Raw genomic sequence first — 19,345 nt, forward strand, 5'->3', positions numbered from 1 at the left:
CATATCTGCCGATATATTATCTATTAATCTATCTTTGTTTCATTTCTTGTGTGATGCAATTATGTGACATTGTACAGCGACGACTTGTGTGATGTTATAGCACAACACTTGCATCCTGTAAGGTTGTTTGACTGTGAAATAGGATAATGGATTTTCAGGTTTGTGAGATGTGAAATTAGAATATTAATTGCTGAGCTGTTTAATTGGGATGAAAGCTTATCACATATTGCAGACTGCAGGGTGTGGTGTAATACTAGTATATCATATACTGCAGAGTCCGGGGACTATGATAATACAATATTGCGCCCTACAGAGTGATAACCATCTGATGCAGTTATCATAGTATATTATATATTGCAGGAGTTGGTTCTTATAATTGGATACTGCCTAATATTTGTTGGGAAATAGTAGTGTTGTACATTGTACACTGCAGTGTTGTATGATGTCATATCAGTATATCATACACTGTGGTGATGTAATATTAGTATCTTATATACTGCAGTGATGTCATATTAGTATATTATATACTGCAGTGATGTAATATTAGTATACTGTATATTGCAGATTGTGTGATGTAATATTAGCATATTATACACTGAACTGATGTAACAATAATATATCATACACTGCAGTGATGAGTGATGTAATAACAGTATATTGTGCACTGCAGGTTGTTTATACAGTAAATTATACAAAGCAGTGATGAGCGATATAAGAATAGAATATTTTACACTGATATGAGGTGTAATAATGATACTTGTGATATAGCAATACTATAGTATACACTGCTGAGATGTGAGCTGTGATATATACTGCAGTGATGTGTGCGGTCATAGCAGTCTATTGTATATCCAGTGATGTAAAAACTGTATATGGTATACTGTAGGTCGTGTGATATAATAGCAGTATATTGTACACTGCAGTGATTATAGGATGGTGATCACTGCTGTGCTGTTATACCTCTGTAATAGCACGTTGTACACTGCAGTGTTCTGTAGTTGCTATTACTGTGTACTGTAATACCAGTATATTATACACAGCAGGGTATTTGTTTCATTGTTCTGTTCTGCCCTGAAGCAACATTTCCCTCTTTGAAGCATTAACCTTTTCCATGACAATCTGCAGATCTGCTCTGTTCTCTGCACTGCAGTACTGTAATGGTGTGCAGAGCTCCATGTGTTGTCATTGGGGAAAAGGTGTGCACCACTGTCACCCCTGTCACCCTGCCTCTTCTACTGTCACCCCTGTCACCCTGCCTCTTCTACTGTCACCCCTGTCCCCCTGCCTCTTCTACTGTCCCCCTGCTTCTCCTACTGTCACCCCTGCTTCTCCTACTGTCACCCTGCTTCTCCTACTGTCACCCCTGTCACCCCTGCCTCTCCTACTGTCACCCTGCTTCTCCTACTGTCACCCCGGTCACCCTGCCTCTCCTACTGTCACCGCTGTCACCCTGCCTCTTCTACTGCCACCTGTCACCCTGCCTCTCCTACTGTCACCCCTGTCACCCTGCCTCTTCTACTGCCACCCGTCACACTGCCCCTTCTACTGTCACCCTGCCTCTCCTACTGTCACCCCTGTCACCCCTGCCTCTCCTACTGTCACCCCTGCCTCTCTTACTGTCACCCCTGTCACCCTGCCTCTCCTACTGTCACCCTGCCTCTTCTACTGCCACCTGTCACCCTGCCTCTCCTACTGTCACCCCTGTCACCCTGCCTCTTCTACTGCCACCCGTCACACTGCCCCTTCTACTGTCACCCTGCCTCTCCTACTGTCACCCCTGTCACCCCTGCCTCTCCTACTGTCACCCCTGCCTCTCTTACTGTCACCCCTGTCACCCTGCCTCTCCTACTGTCACCCTGCCTCTCCTACTGTCACCCTGCCTCTCCTACTGTCACCCCTGTCACCCTGCCTCTCCTACTGTCACCCCTGTCACCCTGCCTCTCCTACTGTCACCCTGCCTCTCCTACTGTCACCCCTGTCACCCTGCCTCTCCTACTGTCACCCCTGTCACCCTGCCTCTCCTACTGTCACCCCTGTTATTTCCTAATCTCACATGCCTCATATATTGTATATAGTAAAGTGCTGCAAATAGCACCAGGTTCTCCAGATATTTCTGGACAGTCCTGTAATCCTGGGGTTCAGGTTTATATAATATTACCACCATTTATTTGCTCTTATGTATTATTTTTTCATGTACAGAACATTCTCCTCATTCTCCATCATCTCCAATGTGCAGCAATCAGTACTGTACCTCCGCCATTTTTAAATGCCAAGTAGGGAAATCTCCAGACATTGCCCAGGCCCACAGCATAGCCCACCATAGAAAGGATAAAATCCAGTTTACTAGACCAGTTCCCTCTTGCTTTATTCTCATCCCCATCATCTTCCTAAGAAAAGAGAATCCGGTCACACATCTCACAAAACCAGAACAAAAGGACTGATTTATACACTGACAACTGTCCTAACTTTTCATAAAATGTTTTCTCTTACATTGGGGATAAATGTATTTTAAAAATATACATAATTTATATACATAACCCAAAATGTTTGTTATATAATGATAGATAGATATAGAATAGATTGATTGATAGATAATTAAATGGAAAATAAGTGAATTAATAAGTAATTAGAAGATAAATTGATAAATATAGAAAGGAATAACATAACTAGAAAATGCATTTATTTAAAGGTTATTTAGATCGAAAATAGATAGATAGATAATAGATAGATAATAGATAGATGATTGATAGAATAGATAATAGAAAATAAATAGATAGATAATAGATATGTAGAAAATAGACAGATAATAGATGATTGATAGAATAGATAATAGAAAATAAATAGATAATACATAGATAATACATAGATAGATAATAGATAGATGTTTGATAGCATAGATAATAGAAAATAGATAGATAATATGTAGATAGATAATAAATAGATAGATAATAGATGATTGATATAATAGATAATAGATAGATAGATAATAGATGATTGATATAATAGATTATTTGGATAGATAATAGATAATAAATAGGTAGATAAGAGATAAGATAGATAATAGAAAATAAATAGATATATGTTACAGAAACATAAATTAATTAACTCTTTTAATTTGTTTTCTTATTGCTATGGATGGATGAAATAACACATAAAGTATCTATAAATGTAGCAGAGTTGGATGTGTGTTTATTGCATTGCTCTTGGTATTATAAGTGTCATTGTATAATTTTCGGGGTCTGCAGATGAATCTATTTTTTTATTGATGTCAGTTGTCGCTTTGCACAAAGTATTTAAAAATAAAATCGGCTTCTGCTCCATCAGTGCACACACATCGGTGATCTCCGCATGCGGTGCATGCCTATCCCGGGATCAGACGTATACACAATAGACTTTTATACCTCCTTTCCTGCACAATTCGTTTCCACAATTTTCAAACCAAAAACCTTTCCGCTCATTACGGCATTTTTTTAATACAAAGATCTATAAATTTGAACAAGCGGCTCCCGATTTATTGCAGGAATGTAACACTGGACATTGTGCCAGGACCTCGATCACTGAGCGCCAGCTCTTGTGCCCCTTATACCGCACATTCCCCATCTCACACCCCCTGCACCCATAATAAGGTCCTTAGAGGTTCTTACCCCACTAAGGTTGCCGGATAGGACCGAGGTGTTGCCGTCTGTGCCCAGGACCACCGTGCTCTGGTTCATGGGCACCCAGCCCCCCCTGGCATTGTTCTGCTCCAGGGTGGTCTTGCCATAGCTCTGGCTGGGGTCCCCCTCTGCGCTCTGGAGGGGCACAATCCTGCAGTGCACAGGGTTACTCTGCCCGTTGATGTCGGTCATGTTTGAAGTCTTCAGTGGGCATCCATCCGCAGAGTCTTTCCTTATGACAAAGTTGCCATGACTTGGGGTGCTGATCTTACACGACCCCCCAGTTCTAGACCTCTCCAGGGCACTGGCTTTGGATTCCTCAAATCCTTTGCTGTCATTGGAAGTAGATTGGGATAGCCTGGCCAATTTGGAGGAGGCTTGTAGGGGGACATCATTGTCCGGGCTGTGCTGGGTAAGTCCTGCGCCCCCAATCAGTCCTGGAGAAGCCCCCTCTGGGCTGTTCACTGTCTTCTGCCTCACATCCATTGGATTGACGTAGTCCTGCGGAATATAAGGGGATTCATATATCACACGTGGGGGGATGTTGTGACCTGCAATGCAAGGTAACATTGTATCTGCTGCACTCAGCCCCCCTAATTCATGGATCTTGGCCTTGCAATGGTTAATTATTTTTGTTAGCCCCGGGGTGTATGGGATCATCTACAGTGCTGGCAGAGACCCGGTCCTGGTTGGGTTTCACATCACGACCTGATCACGTTCCTGCCCCTTCATTGTTGTACAAAGATTCTTTAATTTTCCGCCCCATTTCCTCTGTGTCACTCACCGCTCAGCAGCCGCAGAGTCAGGAGGGGACACAACTCTGCACAATCCCCCCCCCCGAGTCTCTTCCTACGACCCCTCTCAGTCCCGACACTGCGACCTTACAGGCAAATACTTACCTTTATATCAGGGAGAAAAGAGGGGACAATGTCCCAGTCTCCGACAGAAATAAGAAGCTGGGGCGATATATACAGAGAAGGGGCTGTATATATACAGAAGGGGGACTGTATATTATAGAGAAGGGGGACTGTATATATAGAGAAGGGGGCGATATATACAGAGAAGGGGGACTGTATATAGAGAAGGGGGGCTGTATATACAGAGAAGGGGGGCTGTATATATACAGAAGGGGGACTGTATATAATAGAGAAGGGGGGCTGTATATACAGAGAAGGGGGGCTGTATATATACAGAAGGGGGACTGTATATAATAGAGAAGGGGGACTGTATATATAGAGAAGGGGGACTGTATATATAGAGAAGGGGGACTGTATATATAGAGAAGGGGGACTGTATATATAGAGAAGGGGGACTGTATATTATAGAGAAGGGGGACTGTATATTATAGAGAAGGGGGACTGTATATATAGAGAAGGGGGACTGTATATATAGAGAAGGGGGACTGTATATATAGAGAAGGGGGCTGTATATATACAGAAGGGGGACTGTATATTATAGAGAAGGGGGACTGTATATTATAGAGAAGGGGGACTGTATATACAGAGAAGGGGGACTGTATATACAGAGAAGGGGGACTGTATATACAGAGAAGGGGGACTGTATATATAGAGAAGGGGGACTGTATATATAGAGAAGGGGGCTGTATATATACAGAAGGGGGACTGTATATTATAGAGAAGGGGGACTGTATATACAGAGAAGGGGGACTGTATATACAGAGAAGGGGGACTGTATATACAGAGAAGGGGGACTGTATATATAGAGAAGGGGGACTGTATATTATAGAGAAGGGGGACTGTATATTATAGAGAAGGGGGACTGTATATTATAGAGAAGGGGGACTGTATATTATAGAGAAGGGGGACTGTATATTGTAGAGAAGGGGGACTGTATATTGTAGAGAAGGGGGACTGTATATACAGAGAAGGGGGACTGTATATACAGAGAAGGGGGACTGTATATACAGAGAAGGGGGCTGTATATATACAGAAGGGGGACTGTATATTATAGAGAAGGGGGACTGTATATTATAGAGAAGGGGGACTGTATATACAGAGAAGGGGGACTGTATATACAGAGAAGGGGGACTGTATATACAGAGAAGGGGGACTGTATATACAGAGAAGGGGGACTGTATATACAGAGAAGGGGGACTGTATATACAGAGAAGGGGGACTGTATATACAGAGAAGGGGGACTGTATATACAGAGAAGGGGGCTGTATATACAGAGAAGGGGGGCTGTATATATACAGAAGGGGGACTGTATATACAGAGAAGGGGGACTGTATATACAGAGAAGGGGGGCTGTATATACAGAGAAGGGGGCTGTATATATACAGAAGGGGGGCTGTATATATACAGAAGGGGGGCTGTATATATACAGAAGGGGGGCTGTATATATACAGAAGGGGGGCTGTGTATATACAGAAGGGGGGCTGTGTATATACAGAAGGGGGGCTGTGTATATACAGAAGGGGGGCTGTATATATACAGAAGGGGGGCTGTATATATACAGAAGGGGGGCTGTATATATACAGAAGGGGGGCTGTATATATACAGAAGGGGGGCTGTATATATACAGAAGGGGGGCTGTATATATACAGAAGGGGGGCTGTATATATACAGAAGGGGGGCTGTATATATACAGAAGGGGGGCTGTATATATACAGAAGGGGGGCTGTATATATACAGAAGGGGGGCTGTATATATACAGAAGGGGGGCTGTATATTATAGAGAAGGGGGGCTGTAAATACAGAGAAGGGGGACTGTATATATAGAGAAGGGGGCGATATATAGAGAAGGGGGACTGTATATATAGAGAAGGGGGACTGTATACACAGAAGGGGGACTGTATATGTACAGAAGGGGGACTGTATGTACAGAAAGGGGACTGTATATACAGAGAAAGGGGGGCTGTATGTACAGAGAAAGGGGGGCTGTATATATACAGAAGGGGGGCTGTATATATACAGAAGGGGGGCTGTATATATACAGAAGGGGGGCTGTATATATACAGAAGGGGGGCTGTATATTATAGAGAAGGGGGGCTGTAAATACAGAGAAGGGGGACTGTATATATAGAGAAGGGGGCGATATATAGAGAAGGGGGACTGTATATATAGAGAAGGGGGACTGTATACACAGAAGGGGGACTGTATATGTACAGAAGGGGGACTGTATGTACAGAGAAAGGGGGACTGTATATACAGAGAAAGGGGGGCTGTATGTACAGAGAAAGGGGGGCTGTATATATACAGAAGGGGGCTGTATATATACAGAAGGGGGGCTGTATATATACAGAAGGGGGGCTGTATATATACAGAAGGGGGGCTGTATATATACAGAAAGGGGGCTGTATATATACAGAAGGGGGGCTGTATATATACAGAAGGGGGGCTGTATATATACAGAAGGGGGGCTGTATATATACAGAAGGGGGGCTGTATATATACAGAAGGGGGGCTGTATATATACAGAAGGGGGGCTGTATATATACAGAAGGGGGGCTGTATATATACAGAAGGGGGGCTGTATATATACAGAAGGGGGGCTGTATATATACAGAAGGGGGGCTGTAAATACAGAGAAGGGGGACTGTATATATAGAGAAGGGGGCGATATATAGAGAAGGGGGACTGTATATATAGAGAAGGGGGACTGTATACACAGAAGGGGGACTGTATATGTACAGAAGGGGGACTGTATGTACAGAAAGGGGACTGTATATACAGAGAAAGGGGGGCTGTATGTACAGAGAAGGGGGACTGTATACACAGAGAAGGGGGACTGTATATATATATACAGAAGTGGGACTGTATATATACAGAGAAGGACTGTATATATACAGAAGGGGGACTGTATATTATAGAGAAGGGGGACTGTATATATACAGAAGGGGGACTGTATATTCAGAAAAGGAGAACTGAGTACACAGAACAGAGGGACTGTATATACAGAGGATAATAACAAGTAAATGTGACCGCAAATATATATATACAGAGAATATACTAGCGGAAAGGAGGAAGAGTAGAACAAATCTAAATGTTTCCTACAAAACTTCAAAAGATCAATGTTTGATTATCTGTTTCAGAATTTATCCAATGTGTGTGTCTGTTGTGAACACATTTAAGATAAATAAATACATTTAAGAAAGGTAGATAGATGAATAGATGATAGATAGATAACAGATAGATAAATAGATAACAGATAGAAAATAGAGATAGATAGATATATTTGTCAGTAAATAAAAACGTAGAAAGCTCAGGCAGGTTGAGCAGAATGGACAGATCCCAGCTGGCAGGTTCAGGACTGCCGACTGTGTTCTGTAAGTGCAGAGATGCAGAATAAGTTTTGAGACTGCAGAAATCTCCGGTAGCTTACCCACCATTAGGAAATAATGAGCAGATCAGCTCTGTGGTCCTCTGCAGGATGGATTCAGCAGCACCTGGGGGCTCAACACTGTAGACTGCACCTTGAAGCAAAGCACTCTGAGCAGCACCTGGGCGTTCAGCACTGACGATACCAACTGGGAGTTCACCACAGTGGACAGCACCTGGGGGGTTCAGCACTGGGGACAGCACCTGGGGGTTCAGCACTGGGGACAGCACCTGGGGGTTCAGCACTGGGGACAGCACCTGGGGGTTCAGCACTGGGGACAGCACCTGGGGGTTCAGCACTGTAGACAGCACCTGGGGGTTCAGCACTGGGGACAGCACCTGGGGGTTCAGCGGTGTAGACAGCACCTGGGGGTTCAGCGGTGTAGACAGCACCACTATTACAGCATTACTATAGGTTTTTGCTGAACACATACTGGATGATGCAGAACTATAGACATCTTTCCTGGGCTCTGCACTATGGTCAGTTTCTGGAGAGTTGAACCTATAGACTTCTACTGGAGATTTCAGTACTGTAGACATGTCCTCTAGATTCAACCCTGTGTAAACAGCTCCCTAGGTTCGGCACTGTGGACATCAACTGGAAAGTTCCGCAGTATGGCCAGCTCCCCTAGGCTTAGCCCTAAGGACAACTCATTAAGGCTGGGCTTAGCACCGGGGATATCAACTGAAGGGTTCCTCAATATGGATATGTCCTCTAGGTTCAGCCATCTCATCTACGTTCATTACAGTGGACGTCTCTAGGTTCAGCACTGTGGACATCGCCTCTAGGTTCTGCACTGTGGACATCTCATCTAGATTCATTACAGAGGACGTCTCCTCTAGGTTTAGCTCTGTGGACATCTCCTGTAGGTTCTGCACTGTGGACATCTCCCCTAGGTTCTGCACTGTGGACATCTCCTGTAGGTTCTGCACTGTGGACATCTCCTGTAGGTTCTGCACTGTGGACATCTCCTCTAGGTTCTGCACTGTGGACATCTCCTGTAGGTTCTGCACTGTGGACATCTCCTCCTGTAGGTTCTGCACTGTGGACATCTCCTCCTGTAGGTTCTGCACTGTGGACATCTCCCCTAGGTTCTGCACTGTGGACACCTCCTCTAGGTTCTGCACTGTGGACATCTCCTCTAGGTTCAGCACTGTGGACATAGCACCTCAACAAGGGTCCAGCACTTTGGGAGGACCTCTAACTTTAACACTATGGACAGCTCATGGTGGGCTTGGCACTATCAATAGCTCCCCTAAGTTAAACCCTATTTAGAGGTCTCCCAGAGTTTAGCACTATGGAGAGACCCTCCAGATGTATCAGTACAGGCAGCACGACCCCAAACACTACACACAGTGCCCCAGGTTCCGCACAAAATGGACATCTCACCCCAGCGATAAAACCCCGCAGACACTACAGAGCTATGGACTGTACCCTCAGAAATCCCCCCAGATGTGAAGAGTCCAGCACTCACCATCTCCGCCCGAGTCCTGGCGCCACTTGCTGCAGAGTGAGGCACACTGGAGGCTCCTGTGAGAGGAGACGCTTGTATACCTTGCTGGAGAAGTGTGGCTTTGCGTCAGTGCAGCACAAGGTGCCCTTCGCCTGACATTTTCTTGATAATAAGAGTTTGATAAATCATTACACTTGCATTCAGATTTTAAAGGGACAGCGTCCTCCAAGTGCCTTGTGAGCTGTCAGTCATCCGGGGGGATTGCGTCTACAACGTGAGTCACAGGGGGCGATTACTACAGGGAGGAAGTCATTAGAGGGGGCTTAGCACGACCACGTCCCTGTACATTAAACACACAGGCAGCAATGAGCCCAGTCAGTGGCAGACCGCTGCTTCCCTTATTGGGATTCAGGGGTTTATCCAATTGGATCTGGATTTAGCAATGAGGCGGCTTTAAGGGGGCATTTATATAACAGGGTGGGATGTTATACCGAGCTGCAAAGAGTTAAAGGCAAGTTCTTATTTTACAGCAAAGGAGAAAGGACATTTGACCTAATAATTTAGAGGACTTTTACCTAAGGCTGATGTGTCTTTATTCTAGAGCATTGGACTATTTTGAGATAATGTATCTGCATAGGACATAAGGATATAGTATAAAGGATATAGCAGATCTGCAGCTGTAGAGAATGTACATAGGACTGAGAGCTCAGGACCTGGCGATAGCTGGTGCAGCTAAATATATATAACATTATAAATATATATATATATATATATGGATGTGCATAAATGTGTGAGTGCACTTATATATACGTGTATGCATGTGGGTACAATATATATATATATATATATATATATATATATATATATATATATATATATATATATATATATATATATATATATATATATACAGCACCATGGAATTAATGGTGCCATATAAAATAAATAATAATTATATATATATACATATGTACATATATACTGTGTGTATATATATATATATATATATATATATATATATATATATATTTCTTAGATTGTATTCTTTTGTATTACTTTAAATGATAAACTATTTACACACCGAAAATATAGAGGAGTTTAAAAAAAAAAAGAAGAAGAAACGTGATGTCGGATTTGTTTAATTTCCCCCTTCTATTAAGCATACAGTAATATATACTGATGGCTAACAATTATAATAACAATAAGAGAGTAGTATAGTAACATTAATACAACAGTAATAAAAAAAATCGAATAGTATAATAAGCATCGTTCTGCTCCTAAAAAAAACAAACAATAATACATAATAGCAAGACAAATTAATAATAGGAAATAAAAATGATAAAATCATAATAATTAAAATAGGAAAATAACGTATTTAAGTAATTATAACTGAATTCTTCTAGATTCTAACATTGAAATTATGAATGTTTTCACTTATTTGATACATTGGTTTAAAAAAATATATAATTTAACATGCATAAATAGTAACACACACATATGAGTATAAAAATATATATGTGTGTGTGTGTGTATATATATACAAATATACACACACACACATTATATATATATATACATATATATTATATATATATATATACACATATACATATATATATATATATATATATATATTGTGTATATATATATATATGTGTGTATATATATATATATATATATATATATATATATATATATATATATATATATATATATAATGTGTGTGTGTGTATATTTGTATATGTGGGTGTGTGTATATATTATCATCATTATTATTTTGTTTATTGAATAAGGAGATGATGAGGTATAAATTAAAATTACAGAACCATTCCTATAAATCTAGGCGGATGTCGGATCGGTCCTGTATTGGTCCTTGCTGGTTCTGAAGGGGTTACATCTGGTATTTAATACATGTTTTTTTCTTGCTGACTCGCAGCTTTGCGTCTTTTCCGATCCTGCTGCCCCAGCACAATGACTCAATTCTATATCTATCAACGGGACATTAATAAGACGATAAACTATAAACGCTGCGTTATTACAAGCCGCTAATGACGTCACAGGTGTAACCGCCGGAGAGGACAGCTGCACCCCCTCCCTCCATTCTGGGTCTTGGAGTTTCAGTGATAAATTAGGAAAACATGGAATTTTTTTTTCTGGTCTTTAGGTTGTAACTGAGAATGTGTAAATGGCTGCACTGCAGAGAATTGGGGTAGGGGGCGATGGGGTGAAATGTGGGGGGACAAGAGAGGGGAGGAAGGACATGGGGGAGAGGAGGGAGGCTTGGGAAAAAAAGGAGACCTTGCAGACAAAAGGATAAAAAATGCCAATAAGGCTAAGAATATTATAATAGCGCAGCAGCGTTATAACAGAAGTAACTGGACAAGTAAATCAACGTCTGAAAATTACCAAAATTGCTAAAGAATAATTTACATTTTCCTGCTCATTGATGGAGAATATGGAGCCTGTATAATATATAATGACATAGTTTGTTACCCTAAGTTCACATTAGCGTTGCGCCGCTGTTGCGTCGGCGACGCAGCGGCGACTCGCCCCTATGTTTAACATAGGGGACGCGTGCGTCTTTTTGGTTGCGTTTTTCGCCACGTGCGTCGTTTCCAACGCTGGCGTCGGACGCACGAAAACGCTACAAGTTGCATTTTCTGTGCGTCCGATTTTGGTCAAAAACGACGCACGCGTCGCAAAACGCGCGCGTTTTTGCGCGCGTTTGCGCGCGTTTTTCGATGCGTCGCGCGTTGCGTTAGTTTTTCCTTTAACAATGCGTTAATTAGATATTTGGGTGTGATGTGTTGCTGTAACCTTTATTTTAATTTCTTTCATACATTCTAAAATAAATACAATTATTTAATTAACAACTTTGCAAAAAGTCTTGATTTGAAAAGGAAAACAAACAAATGTCTGCAGCTCCTGTGCAGAGCAATGTGACTCCCAAATTAGAGATCCATAATGCTGCAGTCAGTTATTACTTCCTCTGTGCTTTTTTTTTTTTTTTTTCTTCAGATGAATGGAAGAGTACTAGTAACACATAACTGCAGGATCAGACTGTACATGGGTTGCTTGTTGTGTTCTGTAACCATGGAAACACATGAATCTGCATCAGTTCTGTGGATTTTAATTGAATTGGCCACTACTTTGCACCTAAGATGGAGCTCAATGGACATCAGTATTCAGAAAGCTCCTGAGCACCCTCTAGTGGTGGATTAAGGAAGATACATTTCTGTCTTTGCAGGTTTTTTTTTTTTTGTTTTTTTTTGTTTTTAGAGCACTGGTTTGGAAAAATGGAGCTCTGACAGTCTTTAGCATAAATTGGGAAATGAATCACTACAGAATAGGAGGTGTAAAATCACTTTACATCATGTAGTTAGAGACTGGCTGTGTCTAACTAAAATCCTGGTATTACAGAAGCTTATTAACAGCACAGTGCTCCAGTATCAGAGGACAGGCTGGCTATGCAGGGACTGCACAGAGATAATTACATTATTTAGTCCATCACTGTTTACAGGAGACAATGAACTGACAGTGTGTAAAATGAATTACCCCCTGAGGAGGGTCCTGAAGATTATCTCCAAACCCCACCAGTACTTAAAGTGCAATAATAGAGATAATACTGATGATCATTAGGTGATTGCGCTTGTAATAATCCTATTATGGGGGGGCAGGGAAGGACACTTGAAAAAGATTGATTAGTTATTTTTTTTTTCTTTTTTAATTATTTCCATGTTTCTGGTTTGATTCAATATAGGGGAAACAGCGACAACACTGCATAGAATGAACCTGAAAATTAAAATATTAAAGGCTCCTTTCTATTTACCATGTGCATTTATTCCCTTTTCTCCCACTAATGGAACTGATCCCATAAATCCCTATTTTTCCACCGCAGCAGAGTTGGATCCAAGACCCTCCAAGAACTTGGTTCTGTTCATATGGCCACTTTTATCTCTCACCAGGATGCTACAAAGCTACTAAAGGAAACTGATCTGGGAACTGATCCTAATATAATAGATATATATATGTAAAGCGCCATGGAATAAATGGTGCTATAATAATAAAAAATAATAATAATAATAATAATATATGGAAACTCAGCCTAAATACAGTGGTTTCTGATCCGGATCTGGACCCTGGACTGGTGCATAAAGGTCACAACTTTGCATCAGTTGAGTTCAACTCCGGCATCAATAAACTGGACGCGTGATGTATTGAAATAAGAGTCAATGCCTCAAGACTGTAAACAGTGTGTAGAGATTTTACACAAAATCATGTTTTATTTTCTTTTCCAAGTTAATAACGAAAAAAAAATGCAAAAAAATGTCGATTAAAAATCATCTACCGTTTTGGGTATACAGCTCCTATGCAGAAGTATGTGTTTCTATCCTTACAGACAACAAAGTAACATAGTAACATAGTTAGTAAGGCCGAAAAAAGACATTTGTCCATCCAGTTCAGCCTATATTCCATCATAATAAATCCCCAGATCTACGTCCTTCTACAGAACCTAATAATTGTATGATACAATATTGTTCTGCTCCAGGAAGACATCCAGGCCTCTCTTGAACCCCTCGACTGAGTTCGCCATCACCACCTCCTCAGGCAAGCAATTCCAGATTCTCACTGCCCTGTTATGATAAGGTAATTCAGTACCACAATGGACATAGAGGTCAGAGCACATACAGTGACCTGACAATAACCCAAAAACATAGAACGAGCTCTGGGACGTGGGAACTCTGCTGACCGCAATCCCTAATCCTCTCCAACCACACTAGAGGCAGCCGTGGATTGCGCCTAACGCTCCCTATGCAACTCGGCACAGCCTGAGAAACTAGCTAGCCTGAAGATAGAAAATAAGCCTACCTTGCCTCAGAGAAATACCCCAAAGGAAAAGGCAGCCCCCACATATAATGACTGTGAGTTAAGATGAAAAGACAAACATAGAGATGAAATAGATTTAGCAAAGTGAGGCCCGACTTTCTGAACAGAGCGAGGATAGGAAAGGTAACTTTGCGGTCAACACAAAACCCTACAAAAAACACGCAAAGGGGGCAAAAAGACCCTCCGTACCGAACTAACGGCACGGAGGTACACCCTCTGCGTCCCAGAGCTTCCAGCAAGCAGGAAAAAACAAATAGACAAGCTGGACAGAAAAAACAGCAAACAAAATAGCAAAGCAGAACTTAGCTATGCAGAGCAGCAGAGCAGCAGGCCACAGGAACGATCCAGGAGGAAACGGGTCCAAAACTAGAACATTGACTGGAGGCCAGGATAAAAGCACTAGGTGGAGTTAAATAGAGCAGCACCTAACGACTTCACCACATCACCTGAGGAAGGAAACTCAGAAGCCGCAGTACCACTTTCCTCCACCAACGGAAGCTCACAGAGAGAATCAGCCGAAGTACCACTTGTGACCACAGGAGGGAGCTCTGCCACAGTATTCACAGCACTGCCCTAACAGTAAAGAATCCTCTTCTATGTTGGTGGAAAAACCTTCTCTCCTCCAGACGCAAAGAATGCCTCCTTGTGCCCGTCACCTTCCTTGGGGTATGTGTATATATATATATATATATATATATATATATATAATATATATATATATCTTCGTTTTCATTCTGCAGCCCCCTGAGAAAGCTGAGTGACCACCAATATGGAGCATGGGGTAACCGGTCCGGTCATATTTATTCCTCCTAAATCTTCCCCCCATCACTTGTGAGTGATATTATGGAGAAGTGGAAGGAATCGCAGCAACTCAGCCACGAAATGGAGACCCCGTAATGTTACAGAGCGGGGGCCGAGTGCTGAGGAGGAGAGGGCAGAAAAGTCACCAATGTTTTGCTGACTCAATAACTGCAGAGTTCAGACCTCCTGTAGTATCAGTACAAACACTGCGCCCCCATCAGGTGCTTTGTGGCCGAGCAGCTGCATGCAGCCGTACATCACCAAGCACAATGCCGAGCGTCGGATGGAGTGGTATAAAGCTTCCATCACTGGACTCTGGAGGAGACAGTTCTGTGCAGTGGCGGATCACACTTCTCTATCTTGATGTGCAGTTATGCCTTTAATCAAATACGCCATTCAGGAATCCAGCTACCAGGTTAACGCTGATCTAATGCGAAAAGTCGATCAAGGTTTTAAATTTACTCTTCTGATTGCTGTTCCCTTTCTAGTATATTTGATTTGTAGACTGCTTGCTGCTCCCCAGGACCTTTAATAATCAAAGGGAACCTTACTGCATGTTTTTTACATAATGGATGCAATGCTATGGCTGCGTAAGTAATTGTCTCCCAATTATAACATTTGTAGTAGAGATCTGATATGTTAGTCGTGGGAGATCTAGAGTAGAAGCTGTATGCAAATTAGTCTGGAAGTGCACTGGGGGCGTGTCAATGCATTTGGAAGAAGTAATCACGGTGCATAGACACGCCCCCAGTGCACTCCCAGCCTGATTTACATATGACTTCTACTCTAGATTTCTCATGACTGGCACATAGGGTCATTTTTATTAGTAAACAAGCATCTATACAGCCGTACCACTAATTCTGTATGTAAAAATGTATTGACAGGTTCCCATTAAGGGCGTATTATACACATTCTCAGCGTTGCTGCAGCATAAATATAACATTAAACCGATTTCATAGAGCCTCATTTTTGGGTTCATATATTGGAAGCAACAGCGGGACCCCCTGTAGTGTTACCATTATTGTTTGCTATATCAATTTTCAGTCTGCAATGAAAAGGACTGAAGATGCCAGCAAGTTCCTGTCCCTGAAATCAGCAGCACAGCAGGGGTTGGGCATCTCCAGAGGCTCATCCATTATCCCAGAGGCCTCAGTCTCAGGGCACTGATGGGCTATAATATTTCGGAAGGACAGTGGTCTCTGGGGAGTAGTCTCCATGATCTGCCTGTGAGCTGTGATAATCTCCTGCAATGCTCCGGCACCGCTGCCTATAAATCTGCATCCATCACGGCCTGGCTATTCACACTGAATTAACAAGCCGCTGCAGTCCTAATTACTTTGTCAAAGATGAAAAATAGTAATTGATTCAGTCTCTGATCACTGCCCCAGCGCTCTCCAGATAAGAAGAAACGAAGGACCTGGGCAAATGACACAGGATGAGTCCTGGAGGTGTCTGATATGGTGCAGACATGATGAGTACACTAGTGGACGCAGACAGAAGAGGGCCCCTGTTCAAGAACAATGTATTTGGGTCCTTTGGAGCCCAAGATCTTCTAAAAATGCAAAATTGCACCTGCTTTGGAGGTAGAAATGGGCCCCAAGTGTTGCACCAATGATATGTCCGCCCCTGGAGGAGTTTGTGCACAAAGTGCTGCGCAACATGGCAAGAAGTCCGGTTATATCAGATGTGGAACGTGCATTTATCATAAATATTATGATAAATAAAACATACAATATAACAAATGTTACATAATATATTAGACTCTAGCTTATACAGAAGACATCCATCCATCAATATGGAGTTAAATATATGACTAAGTATTCTATAATACATAATATAGTATAATATGGCAGCACAGTGCGGAGTATTATAGTAAAACACAGGATGTCATGGTATGATAGGGCAAAGTTTAACTTAACACTGTATAAAATAACATTATGTTTCTCTGAGTTCCTGCATGCAAAGCAACACAAACATCTATGTTATTATGTAGTTACTTTAATAAAATAAATTTAATCTTTTGATATTTGCAAAACTTAGGCGCCCCTTCTCCAATTAAATACTATGTTGAGTGACAAATGTGAGCAGCAAGTGAAAACTTTAAAGGACTATTAATGCTCTTTTTTAATAAAATGATTGGGATATATACAAAATGGAATCTAAAATTTGATCTGTGCAAAAGTTTGGGCACCCCCTCAGTCAGTTTATAACACATTAGAAAGGAATTGTAGTCTAATTACCTTTCTTATAGAATTTGAGCTTCCGCCCCTCCGCTTACACCTCCTGGCCAGAAGGCTTCTAGATTAGAATTTCCTTTAAGGGCACACAGGGTGTAAATTGTGTTCTCATGTTAGCAAGCAATATCTGATTAAATGTAATCAGAAATATACTACTGTACTTCCCATTCAGTGTCACCTTTTGCTCTGGGTACACTTGGTTACTCACTACTAAATTCACAGACCCAGGTTCTGCAGTCACATCAGTATTCTTTGGCTAAATATAAATAGGATAAATGTGGTTGCACTCAGCTCTGCTGTTCCAAGGTGTTGTCTGAACACTTGGCTCTGCTTCAAGTTGCCTGTCTAACATCTCCGCTCTGCTGTATCCACAGTTCTGCTATAACAGGGTGCCTGCTTGCTGTCAGCACATTTGGCTCTACAACAATAGGGTGCTTATCTGCCATCTCAGCAGTGCTGTTCCAAGGTGCTGCACTCACAGTTGGTTCTGCTATAATAAGGTGCCTGCCCGCTGTTGGCAAATTCGGCTCTATTACAATAGGGTGCTTATCTGCTATCTCAGCTCTGCTGTTCCAAGATATAGTCCGCATATTAGTCCATATATTTTTAAAATAAGGTGTCTGCTGTCTCAGCTCTGCTGTTCCAAAGTGCTGTTTGCACATTTGGTTCTGCTATAACAAGATGCCTTCCTGATGTCTTGGTTCTCCTGTTCCAAGCTGCTGTTAGATTATTTGCTCCACTACAATAAGAGTCTGTTGATTCAGGTCTGTTGTTCCAAGTTGCTGTACCTAATGTTAGGGTACCGTCACACTCAGCAACTTTCTAACGATCACGACCAGCGATACGACCTGGCCATGATCGTTGGTAAGTCGTTGTGTGGTCCCTGGAGAGCTGTCACACAGACAGCTCTCCAGCGACCAACGATGCCGAAGTCCCCGGGTAACCAGGGTAAACATCGGGTTACTAAGCGCAGCGCCGCGCTTAGTAACCCGATGTTTACCCTGGTTACCATTGTAAATGTAAAAAAAAAAAAACACATACTCACATTCCGGTGCCTGTCACGTCCCCGGCGTCCGCTTCCCTGCACTCCTCCTGCATCCTGCGTAACCGCCGGCCGGCCGTAAAGCAGAACGGTGACGTCACTGCTGTGCTCTGCTTTACGGCCAGCCGGCGCTGACACAGGATGGAGGAGGAGTGCAGGGAAGGGGACGTGACAGGCACCGGAATGTGAATGTGTTTTTTTTTTTTTTACATTTACAATGGTAACCAAGGTAAACATCGGGTTACTAAGCGCGGCCCTGCGCTTAGTAACCCGATATTTACCCTGGTTACCAGTAAAGACATCACTGGATCGGTGTCACACACGCTGATTCAGCGATGTCAGCGGGAGATCCAGCGACGAAATAAAGTTCCAGACTTTCAGCTCCGACCAGCGATGTCACAGCAGGATCCAGATCGCTGCTGCATGTCAAACACAACGATATCGCTAGCCAGGACGCTGCAACATCACGGATCGCTATCGTTATCGTTATAATGTTGTTCAGTGTGAAGGTACCTTTAGTTTCAGGTGCCCATCTACATAAATGTACTGTTCTAAGGTGCTATCCACACATTTGACTTTATGTACCAAGGTGCCTATAAGAATTGCTCTGCCACTCAAAGGTGCTGTCTGCACAATTGGCTTTGCGAATTCAGTTTGCAGAGATGATTTCCGCTTAATGTGATCAGACTCTAAAAGTTTGTAATACTTACATTAGACCTATCTTACTCCTTCATGATGTTTACATATGCCCTTACAGTGTTTGCTCCACTAATCCTCACTCTTCTTCGCTATCCACAAACCCCAGCACCCTCTAACAAAATAATCATCTCCCCTTCCCTCCCCATCTGTCCTCTGCTGAGCTGCTCCTCAACTTCAAATCTGTCCTAATAAAACATAAAACAAGTCGGCCACTCTCCTTCTCCCACCT

At 42.3% G+C, this 19,345-nt stretch overlaps 1 protein-coding gene across 1 annotated transcript in view; it reads right to left on the bottom strand.

Annotated features, from left to right (window-relative positions):
• The window catches only part of SLC6A5 (solute carrier family 6 member 5), a 58,920-nt gene extending 54,768 nt beyond the window's left edge, over positions 1 to 4,152 (bottom strand). Inside the window, exons 1-2 of the mRNA XM_069738867.1 lie at positions 3,645 to 4,152; positions 2,252 to 2,387 (exon numbers count right to left, since the gene is read on the bottom strand). Of these exons, the coding sequence (XP_069594968.1) occupies positions 2,252 to 2,387; positions 3,645 to 4,142 (634 nt within the window). The 5' untranslated portion in view covers positions 4,143 to 4,152. The remainder of the gene's footprint in view (positions 1 to 2,251; positions 2,388 to 3,644) is intronic.
• Between the last annotated feature and the right edge of the window lie 15,193 nt (positions 4,153 to 19,345).

The sequence above is a fragment of the Ranitomeya imitator genome, chromosome 9 (genome assembly GCF_032444005.1).
Source record: "Ranitomeya imitator isolate aRanImi1 chromosome 9, aRanImi1.pri, whole genome shotgun sequence".
Lineage (NCBI taxonomy): Eukaryota > Metazoa > Chordata > Amphibia > Anura > Dendrobatidae > Ranitomeya > Ranitomeya imitator.